The sequence below is a fragment of the Micromys minutus genome, assembly GCF_963924665.1.
Source record: "Micromys minutus genome assembly, chromosome: 21".
NCBI lineage: Eukaryota > Metazoa > Chordata > Mammalia > Rodentia > Muridae > Micromys > Micromys minutus.
In genome coordinates, this window is record NC_137956.1 from 21471072 (window position 1) to 21492711 (window position 21640).

The 21640-nt window shown below is 40.1% G+C and overlaps 1 protein-coding gene across 1 annotated transcript; it reads left to right on the forward strand.

Annotated features, from left to right (window-relative positions):
• The first annotated feature begins 991 nt into the window (after positions 1–991).
• On the forward strand, positions 992–19106 carry ZNF717 (zinc finger protein 717). Its single transcript, XM_080934291.1, has 5 exons — positions 992–1381; positions 6126–6291; positions 14645–14771; positions 14991–15083; positions 16644–19106. Exons 2-5 carry the CDS (start codon positions 6277–6279, stop codon positions 18218–18220), a joined length of 1812 nt encoding a protein of 603 aa, XP_080790417.1. The 5' UTR covers positions 992–1381; positions 6126–6276; the 3' UTR covers positions 18221–19106.
• Positions 19107–21640: the final 2534 nt, after the last annotated feature.

Consider the following 21640-nt stretch of genomic DNA (forward strand, 5'->3'; position numbering starts at 1 on the left):
TGTTTACATTTATTTAGATTTTGTTCGACTCCTGGGTATGACCCTCCCCTCCCCTTTAGAGACAGGGTTTTTCTGTGTAGTTCTAGCTGTCTGGAATTCACTCTGTAGACCAGGCTATTCTCAAACTCTGAGATCTGCTTGTTTCTGCCTCTGAAGTGTTGGGATTAAAGGCATGTGCCACCACATCAGTTTGAATTTGTTCATTTTCGAAGATTAAAAAAAATGATTTCATTTTTAGTAAGTGGATATTTTCTTCATTTCAAATTTCAGTTATTACTGAGCATTATTGGCAACACACAACATAACTTTTTTCTCTTGTCAATCCACATAGTTTCTTGTGGTTTCCTTTTGTTACAGTGGAGGTCCAAACAGGTTGTTTCTATTTCAAAATGAACTTTGAAAATTACTGTGTGCTGTAACCAGAATGCTCAATTTGAGACTTTGGGAAACAGCTTCCTGGGGTGCTCTGGATAGCTATAAGAGGGCCTAAGACCTTGGTAAGCTCTGAGACCTTAGAATAATTGACATCAGGACAGAAATACTATTGAGGCTGTGAAACTCAGCATGTAGACAGCACCATCTGCCAAAACTATAACAAAAGCCTAATCCATCAAAGTCCAAAGTCTTCTCTGGTGACAACCCTGCAACAGAGATCACACCGACTTTCTGTGGCCACAGACAGATATTTGGTCTGAGTCTAGGATGAACGCACTGGAGCTTCCTTCTCAGGTTCTATATTACCTTGCGACACTTGGGGTTCACATGACAGAAAGGTGAAGGAATTTCACATCGAGGTTATCAGACAGGTACCTACCTGTTTTGAACCATGAAATCCACTATTCCTGATAATTCGATAGTGCACCTGGAAGAAAAATGACCTTTTATTCTTTCCATAGTTTTCCAGAGGCTCATGGGTAATGTAGTCCCTAATGTACAAGGCCCTCCCACACAGGATCAGGTAAACAGCTCTGACATTTGGCTGGTAGGCATCTCTGTCCTGCACTCTCTTTGTAACTACCGTTTAGAAAGTCGCATCCTGGCTCCGTGCCGACGCCTTCGCTCGGGCTGCGAGTTTGGTGCAGGTTTTCTCGAGGCGGGTGGGAAAAAACAAAAAGAGGAGAGTGGTTTCGGAGTCCTCGGAAGCGGGACCCGTGCCCTCTAGCTCGGTGGGAGCAGACACATAGGTGGGTCTTGGCGAAGGGATCGAGACGCAGTTCGAGGGCGGCTCTGGGGGCGGTGACTGTGAGATCCATCATTTCCAGTCGGAACGGTCGGCCTGGACAGGGCTTTCATGGTTGCTGTATCGGAAGACTGTGCTAGGAGTGTCTGGATCCGTGGTTCCAACTGTCCAAAGGGCCATTACAGAAGCTCTGCCAAGGAGGTGAGAGCCCAAGATGGCGACTTGGGGGGCGAGGGCGGGTCGTGTCTGTGGATTGTCAGGGTCGGGAGGTCTCCAGTGTGAAGCTCACCTTCCAGCTCTTGCTAGGGAAGAATCTTGTTACCTGCTTGGCATCCGTTTTTGGGAGAGTTGGAGTGGAGAAAGACCATTAATCTGAGACCGGATTACAAAACTGGGAATTTTCACTAGCATGGCCCAGAAATCCCAATCAGAGAGCCTGGGAAAATTGTTAAGCTGATATACCACAATGCTGGAGCCTGAAAGGGGGTGAGGAGTGGTTGTGACCACTGTAAGACAGAGGGGTGTTTGTTATCCTAATGAATTGACCTGAAATTCCTAGAGAAATTCTCACGTTGTGACTGCACCCTTGTGTGTATTGGCAGTTGTATTCGACCGTTTGACAGTTTTATGTCTTTTTATGAAGTGATGTTTTTGAGTCTCCTGTGAACAGTGTAGCCAGTTGGTAGTAACCAGCCTGGCACTTAAGGTTTGAGCTCTTAGAGCGGCGGTTCTCACCCTGTAGGTGCTCAGCCTGAAAGGGTTGAGGGTGGGTGGTTAGTGTCAAACAACCCTTTCACAGGAGTCGAATATCAGATATCCTGAATATCAGAAGTGTACATCAGGATTCATAACATTAGCAAAATTAGTTACGAAACACCAACGAAAATCATGTTATGGTTGAGGGTCACCATAGCTTGAGGAACTGTATTAAATGGTGTCAGCGTTAGGAAGGTTGAGAACCACTGTCTTAGGTTTTGTTTCGTATTTGAAAATATTTAGTTTCCAGAGATAAGAAGTTATCTCAGAAGATTCAAGTGTTGATATAGGAACATTTTCTTGGGAACAAAGTAGGGAGGTTTCTTATTCTGAAGGAGGGTGTGCAACGGTAGGAATTCCATCCCCCTAATGTGGAGGAAGACCATTAATAAGAGATCAGGAAGCATTCAGTCCTGGTAGGGAACTTACACCTGGTCCAAGCCTTAGGCTGCTGCACCGAACTCCATAGAACCACAGGGCCCTGTGATACAGGCCCCTTTGACTAAACACGTGCTTTGACTAACCAGGTCTGCCTACATTTTCATGGCAGAGATTGTATTATTGCAAGTTACCTACTGATACATCGTATGCTAACCTTTCAGAACAGTGCATGGACCAATCTGGTCTGTTGGGTTCCTTTCCTGTTACCTTAGTGCTCACTGTATGTTGGTGGTCTGCACAGAGAAGGTCTTCTGGGCTGTGAATGAAGGCATTTGCCCTTTAGACTAGAACACTTTACTGAGTACACTGCGACAGAGCAACAAGCTTTGAAGCATAGGAGTACCACACATCTCATAGGGGGGAGGTCAGAGACAGAGGGTATACTTGTTCAGTTAGAGGGAGTTCTTTTTCTTTATGTTTTAATTTATTATATATTACATCCCAACCCTATCCACTCCCTTCCATTCGTCCTCTGTTTTCCTTCAGAGGAGGGCTGGCCTCCTAGAGATACCAACCAAACAGGGCAAATCAAATTGCAATAAGACTAGGCACCTCTTATATTAAGGCTGGGCAAGGCAACCCAGTAAGAGGAAAAGGGTTCCCGACCTCTTTCTTTCTTTCTTTCTTTCTTTCTTTCTTTCTTTCTTTCTTTCTTTCTTTCTTTCTTTCTTTCTTCCTTCCTTCCTTTCTTTCTTTCTTTCTTTCTTCCTTCCTTCCTGATTTATTTATTTATTTACTGTATGTGAGTACACTGTCGCTGTCTTCACACACACCAGAAGAGGGCATCGGATCCCATTACAGATGGTTCTGAGCCACCATGTGGTTGCTGGGAATTGAACTCAGGACCTCTGGTTAAGAACAGTCAGTGTAAAAAAAAAAAAAAAAAAAAAAAAAAAAAAAGTCAGTGTTCTTAACCACTGAGCCATCTCTCTAGCCCTAGAGGGAGTTTCTTTGTGTGTATTTCTCTGTCATGTAATAAATACATGCTGTGTGAGGGTCAGTCCGTGAGTCAGTCAGTGTGCAGCTTAGGGAGTTAAGGAAGGGCTAACTCTGAGTGTAATTTCCAGCTGTGCAATGGCCATGAAAACAGTCACAGTCCTGTGAAGACTTTCTAACCTGGACTTGCTCCTCTGCAGGCAAGATCTGTTATTAACTGCCTTTCCTCCACACCTAGTGCGTGTGTGCAGAGTGAAGGTGAGATTCTTTGCTTTGCATGGTCTAAGCAATTACTGATCCAATTGCTTCGAACAAAATTTGGGCAAAGCTACCACCTCCTCCAGAAGCTGTCAACACATGGGTGATAGTTAGGGGCTTGATCTTTAGGAGATTGTGGCTAGCTCTCTTCTATCAGATATGCTGAAAAGATGGGCAAGGTCCCGGGAAATATTTATTGGATCTAGAAGTTGTGATCTAGCCCACACCTGACTGAATCAATGGTCAGTAAATTTACTTTTCCCTTCCTCTTCCCTCACTGTTTCCAGCATGCAAATTCCTTTTAAAGCGAATTAATTGGCTAAAATTAGTTAATTAATTTTGTGTGTGGGCATATTGTCTGCATGTATGTCTGTTTACCATGTGCAGGTCTGGTGCTTGAAGAGATCAGAATAGGGCATTAGAACTCCTGGACCTGGGGCTGGAGAGATGGCTCAGTGGTTAAGATTGCTCACAGCCACCTGTAATGGGATCTGATGCCCTCTTCTGGTGTGTCTGAAGACAGAGAAATGTACTCATATACAATAAATAAATAAATATCAAAAAAGAAGCCTAAACCCTGGATCTGGATCTATAGGCTGTTGTGAACTGCCATGCGGGTCTGGCAATTGAACCCTGGTCCTCTGGAAGAACAGCTGTTGCTGTGATTTGCCGAGTATCTCTGTAGCTTTCTTAACAGAATTTCCATGTGGAAACAGACCATGGTTTCTCTGTCTTGGCAGTGGTTTTGGGTGGTTCACATACGTACCTCAGCTTTATTAGAAAGCCAAAAAGTTGCTTCCAAGTCTTGCCATAGGTAACATGATATGTAGGTGCCAGAGATGTATTGATGTTTTGACTAATGTTACTTACTTTGTACAGTTAAGAAAAATCAGTGTTTGTGTATTTTCTAATACTGACTTCTAGTTACCATGTAATGTCTTTGGATTTGTGTGGTCTTATGTTTTGTGTTGAAACCCAGCGTCTGAGTGTGGTCTGCAAATGGTCCCACAGATCAAGGAAATCTTGTCATTAACATGCGGTGCTGGTCATCACTGCATTCAGTACATTGTGTAACCTTTAATGTATAAAACCAAAGTGTTTTACTTAGTGTTAGCATTCCGTTAACCAAAATTCATAAGTACGAATGAAAACAATAGGAGTCTATCTCTTTTGTAAAACAAATTAGATTGCACCAAACTTGTGCTCTAAACCTGTATGTGCAAACATGTATGGCTTCGCCTAGTCTTCCTGTGGCTTTCAAGCTGTGGGCATCTAGTTACAGAATACTTCTTGTATCTGTCCTGCTTGGATACCATTTCCCATTCCCCAGTATGTTAAAGTAATACAATTCTAAGTCATTAAATGTATCAGCCTTGCTGGGCAGTGGTGAACCAATTTCTTAATCCCAGGACTCAGGAGGCAGGGGAAGAACTCTGAGTTTCAGGCCAACGTGGTCTACAAGAGTGAGTTCCAAGATAATCAGGGCTACATAGAGGAACCATGTCTCAAAATGCAAAACCAAACCAAGCCAAACCAAATCAAACCATACCAAACCAAACCAAACAACATCAAACACCAAATAAACACCAAAGCAAAGCAAAGCAAAGGTATTGGCCTTTCTTGTACAGCAAGTCAACAAATAGTGCTTTAAAGGTCAGTTTTTGTTTTCACACATTCCTGAAGGTCAGTATCTGGCCCGGTCTCAGCTGGGAAATGACTGTATTTTCCGGCCTTCAGTGACAAATGAAGTTGAAGTCATCCATGCTTTTGAGACTGAGAAGTTCCAGTGTGCAGTTCCACATGCCCTGGTCTCTGCTGAGTCTTTTCAAGACTCCGTTTCCATCAGCTGGCACCAGGGTTCTTGACAGCATAGCTCTGCACAGTAGGCCAATGCCAGTCAAGAAAGTCTTTTCAAATTTAGGTTATCTTCACATTTGCTGAGTTCCTCTTAGTCTAATGAATCCAATGGCAAAACCCATCTTATTCATGGGAATTTAACAAGAGTGTGGATACTCGGAGATGTCCCATTACTGTAATGATGTCTGTGTGAAATGTGTATTACTTAATTTTTTTTTCTGTATAAGCATGAGCAAAAAAGTCTTTAAATGTGCTTATTTTCAATGAAAATGAATTGTATAAAAGAAGTAGTAAAGGAAGAATTCATATGGAGCCCTTTGGGGTGTATTAATATAATATTTCATATAACAGAAGATTTTAGTGTTAATGGTGGGAAAACATAATGACTCTGTTTTTAATTAAAAGGGAATGTTAACTGTTATCCAATTGCTTATTAATTATAGATGTATATATCCATTAACTCAGCCATGAGTAATGATTGAATGTATTATGGGTTCATTGTCAACAGTGACTTTGTTGTGCTTTCTTGTAGATGGGTCTATGTTTCTTTTTGTTTTTATGCGCATTGGTGTTTTGCCTGCATGTATGTCTGTGTGAAGGTGCCAGATCCCCTAGAACTAGAGTTACTCTTAATCATTGAGCTATTTCTCCAGCCCTCAGGGACTATATTTCCTTACATTTTTTTTTTCTTCTTCAGCTAATTGCAGTGTTTGGAGTGGAGAACCTAGGACCAAGCCATGAATATCCTCTCACTCTTGTGACCATAAACGATTCTTCTTCTCTCAATATCCCAGTATCCTCTGCGTGTTTCCAAGGGCAAAACCAAAACCAAGCAACTTACAAACATCATGAATGAATATGTGGTGAGTTGTCCGCTCCTCACTGTATTATCTATTGCTCCTTGATTTGTGTTCATAGTCTGACCATCAGGAAGACCTGCCCAAATTTACAGAGAGAATTAGACTTCAATTCCTATTAGTAGTAATTATAGCAACATTTACTCAATTATAGTTTTCCTTATTGCTACAAATTATTAGTATTTCTCCAGATTTTAAATATCCTTGGCCACCGTCATTTCCACCGCGTCATGATTAAGTTGGTTCTTGGTACCCATTGGCCCTGCCCTCCATCCGTGTCAGTGCGCAGTGCCCAGTGAAGATGCTGGCAAGTGCAAACATGCTGGGCTCTACAGAAGGCGAGGGTGCTGGGATGGGCTGCCCTGTGCACACTGATTTGGGCATTACTCCCCTTAGGCCACCTATGCTACTTCTTTGTTAAAAGCCTTGTCCAGGTCCGTGCCTCAAGTGTCTTCATTCTGCTTTCTGGCTCTTGCAAGTCTCTTAGGTGACATTCTTTCTCCAGCAAATACCTCCGTTTGCATCGAGCCATCTCCTTTCACTCACGTCAGCCCAACACTCAGAGGCCTCTGTTACATTAGTCTGTGTGTTTGTGTGTGTTGGGCCTCCAGCCAAGGGTCTCATGAGCATTAAGCATCCCCTATTACTGAACCATACCCCGCACTGTCCCCATTTATGCCCCCTTCCTTCCTGTGCTTTTTTTGTCCTGATTGTGGCCTTTAGTACAGGAAACGATGGGAGAGTAAGTTCTTTAGAAAGTACATATTTAGGATTCACAAAAATCCATTACACAGAAGCCACCCACATTAGCTACCTTGTTTCATGGAGTCTAACTAGGTCCATCCTACTCCTCTCAGTAAGGAGAGCTCTCGGAGCTTCTGTCCTTTTCTAAAACTCTGGGCTGAATCCTTGCAGTGAAGCCATTATATTTCTAGCTCAGCAAATCCTACCTGTTTGTTTATTTTCTCTAATAGATACTTGACATTTTAGCACCCTTTATGAGTTTTATCTTCTGATTGTAGAAAGCAAGCAAAGAGAAAGAATCAGAAAGGGCCAGAGAATATAATACACAAGGATTTGGCCCAGTGATCTATTTTCTCTAACTGGTTACAGCTTCCTGAAGTTTTCATCACTTCTAAAAATAATGCCTCTAGCTTAGAACCAAGCATCTAATTCTTGAATCTGTGGAGGCTCTTTCATATTCAAACCATGGATCAAAACCATCCTGAAAATGTGACAACTTAAAATAGTTTATGACCTCTGGTTCTGTGATAGAGATTCGTTGCTGGCTGGCTTCTCTACAGTGATCTAGCAGCTGGAGTAGGCCATTAAAAGCAGAGCTGGGATGATGTCCAAGAGCACTCAAGGTTGGCTGGCAGTGGGCAGCTGCAGGAGATCCCATGTGTCTAGGAAAAGGTTCTTTCTTAGGAATTTTCCATGTGCTTTACCACAGTTGTCTCAGGATAGTTGAATTTTTTACCCAAGGCCTGGCTTCCTAATGAAGCAGTGTGACTTCTGGAAGCCTTGTCTGTAAGTTTCCCAGATGGTAGCTTTACCTTGTTTCACTGACAAACCATTTGCTAAGGGCAAGGCTTAAGCCCAGGGTCAACCAAAGATGGAGGAATTGCCCGGGAGTTTTGTTTAGTGTTTGTCTCCAGCTCATTTCAGTGTTCTTCCTGAATACTTCTTAGCTCAAAGGTTATTTCAAAGTATACTATTTAATTTTTGAACATTGAGTCTCTTTCTTAACTCTTGTTTTGATATTGGTTTCTTATTTAAATATTTATTTTATATTCAGAGAATATATGGGATTTTATTTTGGGGATTTGTGTTGATGGTCAACATAATGGTTTGCTTTGATGATGATTTTGTTTCATCTTTAATAATAAAGACAAGATTTTGTCGTTAAGATCTGCCTTCTTTCTTACTTTGTAGCCTATGTTCCAATCCCTTTTTATTTCTGCCTGGGGACAGAACTCAGGTCCAGAATAATTCTGACCCTTAACTGCTGAGTAGAGTATGTGGGTTGTGAGTGTGTGTGTGTGTGTGAGTGTGTGTATGTGTGTGCACTCTGTATTACTAACTTTTAAGTTTGAATTTCATCGATTTATTCTTTGAATCTTATCTTTTTTTATTCTATTACTGTATTCAGTTTGTTTTTGTCTTTCTTCTCTGCAAAGGTACAAAAATTAGTTTATTCTTTCTAAGATTCAATTTCATGACATCTGCTTCCCTCTAGTTTATGCTGTGTTTTGCATTTTTTATCTTATTCATTTTTTAAAATTCAGTTCGAAATATTCCTTTTTAAGTGTGTGTGTGTGTGTGTGTGTGTGTGTGTGTGTGTGTGTTCAAGCACACATTCCTGTGTGAGTGCAAATCAGCACCTTCAACTGCTGAGCCATTATGCCAGATATGCAGCTCAAAATATCCTAAAACTTTTACTTATAGAGTTCTTTTTCATCCATGCCTTATCTGCTAGTAAGTTGTTTACTTAGTCCACGTTCGAGAGCCTCCACCTGTGGAATATGATTTTCACAAGCATTTTCCAGGTCTTGTTTGTTGTTTTCTCCCCTCTGTTATATCTGGAAGCACCCTGTGTCTTACTCTCTTTTATTTCTTCTGGCAACCCCACAGGCCTTTCTAGTTTTTCTAGGGTTGGCAGTTGACATCTGGATCTGCTCAGTTCACTTACCTGTTCTGATGTAACTTCATTGCATTACACTGTGATTTTGGAATCAGGTCTTACACATCACAAACAACAAGCAGTTAGTTGTATGCAACAAGGAAATACTGCAGTGTCAGAGTACATGCTTGTAATTTGTGAGGAATACCAACAGAGATGTAAAATTTACTGTTGAAATTAATCTAGATGTAAGTATAGAATCATTCAATGTACAAGCAGTTCCTGCAATTTTAAAAATATTTATTGATTTAAAATATAGGATTGCTCTGTCTACATGTACACCTACATGCCATAAGACAGCATCAGATCCTTTAATAGATGGTCCTAGCCATGTGGGTGCTGGGAATTGAACTCAGGATCTCGGGAAGAGCAGGTAGTGCTCTTGAGTGCTGAGCCGTTTCTCCAGGCCAAGTTCTTTCAGTTTTTATGATACAATGATAACAATACAGGTTCATTCACCTAAATGTGATTTTTTAAATACTCAGTTTCTTTTCTCTTTAATTGTTTTTAAATTTAATACCTTACCATTTTGGAAGTTGATGGCTTTTCAGTTCCACTGCAGCTCTGGACAAAAGTTGCTTTTGCCTTCCTCAGGCCAGCAGGTGTCTATGGCCACTAGCTCCATCCCATTGGCTTAGTCTAGTAGGCTGCCTTTGCTGATTTGGGGCTGAGCCACTGTTTGCCCTTTTGTGAGGGTTGAGCCTCATAACTGCAGGCAGGTACCATCTGGGATGCAAGCCTATTATTGGTCTTAGCTCTGGAAAGTTTTTCCGCCTGTGGGGCATGTCTGAGGTTCTTGTCCTCCCCTTGATGTCTGCTGTTCATAGACCTCTGTTCACTTTCTTTTAAAGGGGATTTATCTCCCACCCCGTCACCCCTGCTAGTAAACTGTATCCAGCTCTGGGAAGTGCCTGTTTCCTGCCTTTCCACTCGGGGGTTTTTCTTAATAAGTGAATCTTTTGTCTAAACCTGGATTCTGTGCCTGACATTGGACACCATTTGTAACCATGGGCTTTTTCATTCTCACCCAGTTCCAGAACTAATGACTCTGAGACTTAATTATATTGGAATAAACAATGCCTAGGCCGTAAGCTTGGGCATATTTTCTAAATAGCTTGTAATTTAATTAATCCATTTATTGTATTCAGTGAGTGCCACATGGATGGTCATCTCTTCTCAGCGTCATGTGTCTGTCTCTTCAGAGTTCAGGTCAGATCTCTTCCCTGCCTGACTCTATCTCAGAGTTCCCTCTCCCTACCAGAACTCTCACCTCTTATTTTCTGCCTCAGCTCATTGGTTAATCAGCTTTTTATTGACAGGTGATACTTCCATACAGTAGACAAAAGATTCTCTCTACAGTGTATTAGAGAATTACTTGGTGTGTGGTTCTTTGTGTGGTTGAGGTGGCATTTTGAAGGAGAGTTGCAGGCATGCGAAATTAAGCAAAGGTTATCCTTTCAAAGGCTTCTGAGGGAAGGGGAATTCTTGTAGGGAGCATGTTGGCTAAGACCTATGCTCCACAACTGAAGTAGGAGAGCGGGGCATAAATGAATTAGTAACAAAGGACACTCTTTCTTGGGCAGGAGTTCAGGAGTTTGGTCCAGGTTCTTCCTCCCAGCTCCATGCTCCTAGAAATAAGACTCAGACTCAAAATTCCCTGGCCATATACCTAGGCTCAACTCTGACTAGATCATAACTTAGATAACCCAATTATTTTAACCTACATTCTGCCATGTGGCTGGTGACCTATGCTCTGGTACCATGCACCTGTCTCCTCACATCTTCCTGGGCAAATCTTATTTTGCCTGGCTCTATCCCAGAATTCTTTCTGTTTCCCAGATGTCCCACCTCCAAATTTCTGCCTAAGCTATAGGCCATAAGCTTTTTAATTGACAGGTGATGCATCCATACAATATACAAGACATTCTCTATATAATTCTCCATGTTAGTCCGATAAAAGCATATTTTTCTTTTAATTAGCCCATCAGAAATCTGAGAAGAAATAAAAATTTGCCTGGGTATGCAGGAAGGATAGGGCACAGCTTTCTAAAAATTATAGAGACAGCAGGCTGCCCTGACAGTCCCCAATATTGTCTCTATAACATTGGAGCATTCATCTTCAGCCTTTTGGCCTAGTATACTTGACAGACCTTTGTGAAGCAGGAATTATGGAAGACTTACTTATCCTGTCTTGGCAAAGCTTGATAGTTGGCTTTCCTGTGTCCCTTTGTCCTTTCTGACCAGCATTTGCCTGCAGTTGAAGCATGGGCAATTCTTTGCCACAATGAGGCAATTCCACACGGAGGTTACTGGTGCTCATCATCATCTTGATGGTGAGTGGGGGTACCGTCAGGAGCAGACCTGTCTCAGAGTCAAAAGCTCTTTTAATAATTAAATAATTTTATATGCCATATTCTTTGGCTCTATTAGGTGTTTTGAAGACTAGCTATCTACTTATAGTATATCTGAATTTGGATGTACAACTTGTTTTTGGAGGCTCAAGATTAGAAAATTGGGAAAAATGGTTAGTTTTAAGAAAGCTATCTGTAGCATTTGCTGTCTAGTCTCTGTATGCTGAGAAAGTGCAGGCTTAAATGAAATTCCAATTGGAACAGTCTGAAAGGCTGGACCAAGTGAGCTAGCTGTTCTGAAGTTGTCCTGGAAGCAAGTCTTTAGAGGAAACCAGCTTCAATCTAGTTGAGGTAGGATCAGGCAGGGAGGTGGAACAGCAAGTCTCAGCATCTCAGCATCCCCAAGGGTGAATCCTCTATTGTTTTTTTCTGTCAACATAAAGCTTTTAGAATATACATATATATATATATACATATATATATATATATATATATATATATATATATGTATATATATATATATGTATGTATGTATGTATGTATGTATATGTGTGTGTGTGTGTGTGTGTGTGTGTGTGTATGTATGTATGCGCACTGTGCACAGATCAGTTAAAGATGATTTTCTGCTTTTTGATCAGGTTAAAGACAATTATCTTTATTTATAAGCTAGTTAGATCATATAACCAAAGTGCAAAATAAATCTCCATTCATGTCATATAAAAGGATGGCATGATGAATCTTGAAGACTCTGTAGACAATAGGATCCATGTATAGCTGAAGTTCTTGCTTGAGACATTTTTACATCTCAGCCAGTTTCAGGGCTGTTTCCATGTAGAGGGGTCAGCAAATAATGCTACTGATTCTGTTTGGTCTTCTTGATTTCCTTTTTCCTATCTGTAGCCAAGATCTTCATGGGGTCTTCCTTTATCAAATCTGATTTTTATTAGTTTGGATGAAATCCATAATTTTTCTTCTACTGTATGAACTTATACAAAGCTCCTTCCCCAGAGTAACATACTTTCTCCTCTCAATTCTGATGTTAATATATCTTTGAAATAGGCTGATATAATCCAGAAGTTTTTTTTTTTTTACAATCCATTGTCTCTCAATGGCCATTGTTTTTTGTTCATTAGCATTTAAGAAATTTCAAGTTAATAAAGCATTTTGTAATCTATCTCTGGTGGGGGTTTTTTTGATACCCCTCCCTGTTTATTAAGCATTTCTTTTAAAGTACAATTGGGTCTTTCAATGACTGCTTATGTTGTAGGATTGTTGGAATATCTATAATATGCTTTATATTATAATTAATAAATTAAAAATAAATTTATTAGAGACATAAGCTAGAACATTGTCAGTTTCAATTTGTATAGGTATGCCATAATTGCCATAACTTGCATAATAAAAGAATCAGCCCACTTGTTACAGTTGAATAAACAGAGAAGTCAATTTGGAATCATCCTGAATAAGTTCAGCAGTTTCTATATGCAAATTGAGAGCCAGTTACTATATTAAGAAATTCTTGAAAATCTAATAATACCATAAGTACTGCATGTAATTCTGATTTTTAACTTATTCATAAGGACTTTTAACCACCTTATATCTTCTGACATATTTTGTCTTTCCTGATTTATGTGCATCAGTGTAAAATATAGGTGCTTTAGAAATTGGAATTCTTTTTTTATTATAAAAGGGAGGATCCAATTAGTTCTTTTTATAAATTGAAGCCACTTGCTTTTTGGGTATTTGTTGTTACTTTTTTCTAAAAAATCACTGCAAGGTCTTTGCTAATGTTCATCTTGAGCCCATAGTGAGGCAATCTCAGCATTAGTAAAAGGTACCACAATCTCAGCTGGATCCATTCCACCTAGTTGATGAAGCTTCATTTTTTCCCCTTTAGAATCAATTCAGAAACCATTTCTATATAGGCTTTTAATATTTTACTGTTTAAATACTAAAAATATCTATTCTAAAATATATTCCCTCTGCATAAGAATTCCTTTGGGAGAATGAGTAGAAGGCAAGATAACTAAGATGCCGACCATCTTTGGTTACAATTTAGATGCGTATACTTGTAGTTTCTATCAGAGCCAACTCCTTTCAGCTTCACCTGATAATTTTCTTGGGCTACTTAAATCTTTATCATCTTGTAAGGTCTGAAATAAAATATTTTCTCTTGAGTTTTCAACTACAAACAGATTGGATTTTTTTCAATGTAACTCTTATTTAATAGGGTTCATAATTGTTCCTGCTATATGTTGTTTATTATTATAAAAGGAGCCTTTAAAAAAAGAAAAGGAGTCTTTTATTAGACAAAAGGGGAAATATAAGCATAATGTTTTTGTACACTGTGTAAAGTTTTTACCCTGTGTTATTCGGATGCAGATTTTCTCTGCCCTCATATCTTGTTTCAATCATGACACAGCAGCACAGAAATGCTTATACCAAGAATTTCCTGTGTCAAATTTCTGTAAGCAATTTTTACCATTCTTTTTCTGCCTGTCAATAAATACTGACTACCCAATGGCTAGGCAGGAGACTAGGGTGGGACTTCTGCCAGCCAGAGGAAGAAGAGAGGGAGAGAGGGAGATTCAGATCAGTGAGGAGGATGGAGGATTGGTGCCATGAGATGGGGGGGGGGGGGAGAGAGAGAGAGAGAGAGAGAGAGAGAGAGAGAGAGAGAGAGAGATCATGGAAACACACCAAAAGCCCAAAGAACTAGGTCAGTAATAACATGCAAGTATCATGGGATGGGGCTGGAAGGTAGTCAGATTAGCATAGAAAGTAAAGTTAGATTAAAACTGCACTCAGCTATTGAGGTGCCGATTTAAAGAAATACTGTTTTTTTTTCCCTGTATGATTATTGGGAAATAGTATAAGGTAGATAAATACAGCCACCAGCTTAATTCACTGCTGATATTTATATTAAAGATAATTCACTTACACAAGAGAGTGGGAATTATAATGCACAGCCTATACAACATGACAGTAGTCAGGTTGCCTTCAACTCTTAGGATGTAGAGCAAGGCATGGGGGTGTTCATGTTTCACTTGCAGTCCTATCTGATGAAGGCCTGATTACCTGAGTTGTCTGGGTTCTCTTATACCAACAGTGAAGACTTTACAGATTTTAATCTGTAATATCATCAGGTAGTACATTAATCAATCAATAACATCAGGATGGTTTTTAAATCTCTTTTCTACTATATAACCAAGGTATGTATAATGTAAAACACACATGAGAGCCTTCCACCCCTTAAGAGAAGCTGGTCTTCAGGTACATTTTTACAAGTGTATAGTAAATTAATTGAAGAAACGTGCTGTTATAGGAGTTGGTGTCATTTGAGGATGTCACTGTGAACTTCACCTGGGAGGAATGGCAGAATCTCAGTGATGCTCAGAGAATTCTGTACAGGAATGTGATGCTGGAGACGTATAGCAGCCTCCTGTCTCTGGGTGAGTAAGTCTCAGGTGCGAGCACCTTCCCTGCAGTAAACATATAAGCACTTGTGAGGATTAGGGCTAAGGTTCTAGGCCACAGATTGTATGATTGTTCACTGTTCTCTAGTGAAAGGTCCACATTTTATTGCACAGATCCTAAACCTGGTTTTGTCTTTCTTTAAAGAACTTTAGTAGCAGAAGTTTTCTAAGTCCTGTATTATTTCCTATTAACAGGGCAATGCATCCCTAAACCTGAGTTGATCTTCAAATTGGAACAGGGAGAGGAGCCATGGACAGCAGAAGAACCTGCAAACCAGACTCTGCCAGGTTAGTTGTTGGTACATGTGGATGGGGAGACTGTATAACAAAGGCTGGCCATATCATCAACTTATCCTCAAGTTCCACATCTGAGGGCTCAACCGTGTTACGTAGTCTGCAAGGAGAATTCTCTTGCATATGTTCTTACATTTCAGTTTCTAACCCCCTCCTCCTCATCTAACCTCTGACTTCTGTAATTTGATGTTTTTCTCTGGTACTTCTTTTTTTCATAGTTTCAGTTGCATCTTACACTCTATATTTCATGTGTTTGTTTTTGTTTTATCACATGCTAATGAGGCAGATTTCAAGTGCTGGCTCTTATATATTTTACATAAATAAAAATGTAAAAGTAATGCTCTTACTTCATGAAATTAATTTCAATAAAAGATAAATAACTATTTATGCTAAGGAGTCACAAACAAGTACATGTAATGTTGAACCAGAGTATAATGAGTAACAGATAGTGTTTAAAGTTACAGAGTATTTCACTTACGAAATTGATGAGAAAATACAGAAACAGATTTAGAAATTAGGCTGTGAGCCATGATCTAAGAAATAAGGAGGACCCTTAGGAAGGGGTGTTCACACTTGAGAAAGAATCAAGAGCTTTATAGTTCCAAGGAGAAGTGAAACAAGTTTCCAAGTTGAAGATCGCAAGCCTTTTTTGGGGGTGGGGGTGGGGACTATAATTTAAATGTAACACTTCTTTAATCTTCCTTCTCTCATTCTAAAGCAACAAAGATAATGAGGAATTGTAGGAGCCACTTTTTATGAAACTAAGAGAAGTCAAGTCCCTGAAATATGACAACAGCCTTGAGAGTTGCTGATGGCGGTGCATGGATCACCACTTTGGAGGCAAATGTTAGGGCTCATGATTATCACAAGTAGCCAGATACTTTAGAGAAGATATACAGCTTACATATTTCTCCAGAGTGGTAGACAGGAGTTTCCTTGTATTGTTGGTTCAGGAAAGAACAGGGCATGTTTTTCAGTTGAGACCTCAATTACTGGAATCTGTTTTAGAGGAAGCAGAAAGGAAAAAAAATTGGTGTTTGGAATACTCACAGGCTGTCATCATTCTTTGTAATAACTCTAAGCAAGCTTCCAGAATGGAAGCTTCAGGTGAGGAAGCAGCCTATCAGAGTTTGCTCATAATCTGTAAAGAGGATGTCCTAGAAATCAGACCAGAATAAAGAGAATGGCAGAAAGAAAAGACTATCACTATCATGTATTAAAGTACACATGTTACTAGAACCTTGTAAAAAAGAAATGTAACCATTCTCTGAGTAGAAAACTATACCTACCAATTGGTGGATATTTTAACAAAATATTTCTTAACCAAAATAAAATGAAGCAATACTTTACTAATACTTTAATACTAGGAACCTTATTCATATATTTCAGCATGTTGAATCAAAGGAGTAAGCTAAATAAAGGTTATAAGCTAATACTTACTATGATTTTAATAACAGTGTGTGCTAGTAGGCTAGAATTTTTTTACATAAACGAGAATTCTATTAGAAACTCTGAAAAATAATTCATAGAAATTACTTTTGTTTGTCTTTTTAGTCTTCTGCAGTGTGGATAGCATAATTGAGACCAACCAGAAGAGTCAAGAGAGACATTTGTGGCAGGTTACTGCCAACAGCCACAATAGAGCAACTGAGGAAGCGAATGGATTGGAAAACACTTTTTATCTGTACTCCATGGATATTTCAAGTTTTGTTGTAAATAATAGAAACCGTTCAGGAATGAAGCGTGAGGAGTTGAGTGGATATCTGAATACATGTCTCCCTTCTGAGCATCATGGATTGTGTACTATAGAGCAATATAATGACCGTTGTGTAGCAGGAAAATCTGTCAGATGTCCTGAGCAGCTGGGTCAGCATTCCAAGATTCAAAGTGGACAGCAGTATTTTGAATATATTGGAGAAAGGAAAGATACAAAGGAGGAAAAACTATTGAAAAAAATTGCTCCATCTAAGAGACTTCACATAGGACTGACTTTCTGTAAGCATAATGGATGTGAGCAAGTTTCTGAGTCAGATGTCATGGCTAATGTAGGGAAGGCAACTTTCAGTAGGAAGTGTAACCTCACTAAACACCAGGCAACATACTCAGGGAGAGAATCTTGTAAATGCCTTGAAAGTAAGAAACCCTTTACCAGTGAATTAGACCTTACAGTTAACCAGAGGACACATAACCAGAAAAGAGACCATGTATGTATCCAGTGTGAGAAACCCTTTAGCACTAAGTCTTCCCTTACTATTCACCAGAGAATTCACACAGGAGAAAAGCCCTATGGATGTAGTGAATGTAATAAAACCTTCAGACAAAAGTCAGCTCTCATTGTACACGAGAGAACTCACACTGGGGAGAAGCCCTTTGAATGTTATGAGTGTGGTAAAGCCTTCCAACATAAGTGGTACCTCAAAATGCACCAGAGAACTCACACTGGGGAGAAACCATATGAGTGTAAAGAATGTGGGAAAGCCTTTCTAAAGAAGTCATACCTCAAAATGCATCAGGGAACTCACAAGAGTGAAAAACCATATGAATGTGAAAACTGTGGAAAAACCTTCCATAACAGGTCATACTTCAACATGCATCACAGAACTCACACTGGTGAGAAGCCCTATGCATGTAATGAGTGTGGAAAAGCATTTTACCAAAAGTCAGACCTCAGGAGGCATCAGAGAATCCATAACAGTGAGAAATTATATGACTGTAAAGAATGTGGAAAAGCCTTTCAAAATAAATCATATCTCAAGACGCACCAGAAAGTTCACACAGGTGAGAAACCGTATGAGTGTAAAGAGTGTGGAAAAGCATTTCAAAACAAGTCATATCTCAACAAGCATCAGATAATTCACACAGGCGAAAAGCCCTATGAGTGTAATAAGTGTGGGAAAACGTTTCAGTGGAAGTTAGTCCTCAGTAAGCATCATAGAATCCACACAGGTGAAAAGCCCTATGAATGCATTCAGTGTGGAAAAATGTTTGGCTACAAATCATCCCTCATTGTACACGAGTTGATCCATTCTGGGGAGAAACCTTATGAGTGTAATGTATGTAGAAAATCCTTTACACAGAAATCAAACCTAAGTAGGCATCAGAGAACTCACAGACATGGGGAGCTAAGATAGTAATAGGTATGAATGTGGTCCCATGTCCTCCTCTGGAGGTGTCCAGCAGCCAATCCACTGGCTTGGGAAAGACAAGGCAAAGTCAGGGACAGGGGTCTGCAGTCTATTTTCCTCTTGGGGTGTTAGACTCTGCTGTGTGCCACGCTGGAAGGGTGAAAGCAGAGTCCAGGAGGGGAAGGAGCCTGGTGTGGTTTGGAGTGAATGACAGAGGGGCGGCAGAAGAGAGAAGTCTTCTTCAGGAGTTTTAGTGTTAGGGCTCCTTTAGGTGAAGGTCTTCCCTGAGGTGATCTTTAATGAAGTAGTTCTCTGAGATGATCTTAGCTTATTTGTATTGCTTTATTGTTGGTGGATGTGAACAAATAGGCTTTATTCTGGGTGAATGAGGGATTTTGTAAATTTTGGGAAGGGTATGAGAATATCCAGAAAGGGAAGGCCATTAGCTGAGGGCTAAGGCTATTGAGATGCCTCATTGGCATGGAGAGGCATTCCAGATGCTGTGCTATGTGATTGACTTCCTATGGTCACTTTACTTAAGGGTCATGATTGCATACTCTGGAGTGGGTCATAGAGGCAGGGAGAGAGCAGTCCTGCTCCTGCCGTCTCAGATCTCTGAGGTTCCCAGGGTTTGAGCATACTTCCACCTCACCGGTCTCATGCCCGTCTGGTGGCACGTTCCATCTGCCCTACATCAAGAAAGACATTTAAGCCTCAGAATGAATCAAAAACTCCAAGAAAGAATCCACTTCAGGGGCTAGAGAGATGGCTCAGTGGTTAAGAGCACTGACTGCTCTTCCAGAGGTACTGAATTCAATTCCCAACAACCACATGGTGGCTCACAACCTTCTGTAATGGGATCTCATGCCCTCTTCTGGTGTGTCTGAAGACAGCTACAGTGTACTCATATTAAAAGAAAATCCTTTTCAATGTGAGTTGTGTAGTTGTTCTTTGTATAAAACAAACGTCAGTTTACAGGAGAGAACCCACACAGGGTTGATAAAGATTAGGGATGTGTTGAATGACTGTGAAGGAAGTTTCCTCAGCAGTTGCACTTGAGAACTTATAAAAACACTAACATAGGAATGAATGTTTATAAATGTGATAACTGAGGAACAATGTCCCCCTAGAGGTCAAAACTTGGAGTGCGTCTAAGTATTTACATAGTAGAAACCCATGAAGGTAAAGGATATAAGTTTGAACCATGTTTTCTGTTCAGTATATCTGAGATAATTCATATTGAAGAGAGTGAATGCCACGAATGTGGAAAATACTTTTATGACGTAATTTAGAAAAATCAATGAATATAATTAAAGTTGAAAATCAGTTTGACATCTTTCATGCTTCAGTATACATGACAAAGTCGGCAGTGGGGAAAACACTCAAGAAATGTAATCATCAAAAACTGTCTGGAAGTCACCCCTTGTAAAATACTTCACCCTGTGAAGAGAAGTCTCTGTGAATGGAGCCTTCGGGGAAATACATGTTCCAGCAGAAGTTTTACCTCACCATCATCAGAGAACTTACTCACCAGAGTCTAAAGGAAGTCTTAGACTGTGGATGAGCATCATTTGAAACCTTTCAACCCAAAATTTATCCTGTCTACAAATAATGTAGGCACGGGGGAGGGAGCAGTGTCCGAGGGAACGGCCAACCAATAACCAGCCCAACTTGAGACTCATCCTTTGGGCACCGATCCCTAACACTATTAATGATACTCATAATGCTTGCAGACAGGAGGAAGTTGTCTTCTGAGAGGCTCCACTCGGCAGTGGACTCAGACAGATACCCACAGCCAAACAGTGGACAGAGCTTGGAAATTCTTAAGGAAGAATAGGAAGAAGGGTTGTGGGGGTTGACAGGGATAGCAACTCCACAGGAAGACCAACAGAGTCAACTAACCTGGACCCTTAGGGCCCTCAGAATCTAAATCACCAACCAAGGAACATACACAGGCTGGACCTAGGCTCCCCCACATCTGCTACAGCTTGGTCTTCTTGTGGGTCCTGAACAACTGGAACAGGGCTGTCCCAAAAGCTGTTGCCTATACTCAGGATATGTTCTTTTAGCTGGGCTGCCTCGTCTGGCCTCAGTGGGAGAGGAAGTACCTAGCTGTGCAGAGACTTGAAGTGCCAGGGTGTGGGAGTATACTCACAGAGGAGGCATCCACTCAAGAGGAGACAGGGAAAGGGGATGGGGAAGGATTGTGGGAGGGGTCATGGGAGGGAGGCAGTGAGCAGCGTGTAAAGTGAATAAGTAAAAAAAAAAAAAAAAAAAAAAAAGGAAACCAAGCATTGGCATACATTGAAAAATGTGCACAAAGAAATAATACTGAGTAGCAGAGTAATTACATGCCCCCCCACTCCCAGAAACTATTTTCTTATCTCTGGAAATAGGTTGCAACTTTCATCCTCCATTGTGACCATCACAAGTTAAGTGAACTCTGCTGAGAGAGACTCTGAGCTGAAGTAATGAGCAGGACTAGACTGGCAACCTGAAAAACAGCAGGCAGTGTTTTTCAGTTTCTTTGTCACTTTGACAGTGAAGTGCTCATGACCCTAAGGACATCTTTGTAAAAGTTGGTAGGAGAAAGTTACTGCGAGTTAAGAATTGTTTAAAGAGGGCTGGAGAGATGGCTCAGCGGTTAAGAGCACTGACTGCTCTTTTAGAGGTCTTTAGTTCAATTCCCAGCAACCACATGGTGGCTCACAATCATCTGTAATGGGATCTGATGCCCTCTTCTGGTGTGTCTGAAGACAGCTACAGTGTACTCATATACATAAATAAAATCTAAAAAAAAAAAAAAAAAAAAAAATGAAGAAAACAGATCTTTACCCTTTCTCTCTGTGCCATGTATCTGGTGCATTAGTAAGAAATAAATGTGTAACATTTAATTTTCCCGACTGTGATCTGTTCTCATTATATTACCAAGAGCCATTATTGGTAATTCATTTTATGAATACAGGGAGTCTTTCTGAGAGATGTGAGTAGCTCTTTATCAGCACATTCATACAGAAGAGAAACCTTCCTTTGATTCCCAGGTTAATTGTAGAAAAATAAAATGTAGAAAAAAACCACAATGAAACATGTTGGGGAATGCTTTTTAATCATTCGAGTGTATCTCACTGAAAAAAAAAAGTAGATGTCAAATATTTTTATAGTATTTCCAGTTTTATATAAAATTGTAATACATAGAGACTTATCAACTCATGTATTATACATCTGGATAGAGGTAATGTTAAACATTAACAACAAATATTTGAGTATTTACCAGACATAAAAACCATGGGGTAATAATCATCTGAGGGTACATGATGCAGTTTCTTTTTTAGGTTGAAAATCCAAGATTAGGTAGTTTCGTCATTTTTGCTTCTGCAGGCCTCCTTGGCTGTTTTACAACCTATTGGAAGGTCAGAGGGGATCAAA

Coding starts and splice junctions, on each gene's coding strand:
- ZNF717 (XM_080934291.1), top strand. Junction 14,772..14,990: donor TAGCAGCCTCCTGTCTCTGG/GTGAGTAAGTCT, acceptor TCCTATTAACAG/GGCAATGCATCCCTAAACCT. Junction 15,084..16,643: donor TGCAAACCAGACTCTGCCAG/GTTAGTTGTTGG, acceptor TTGTCTTTTTAG/TCTTCTGCAGTGTGGATAGC.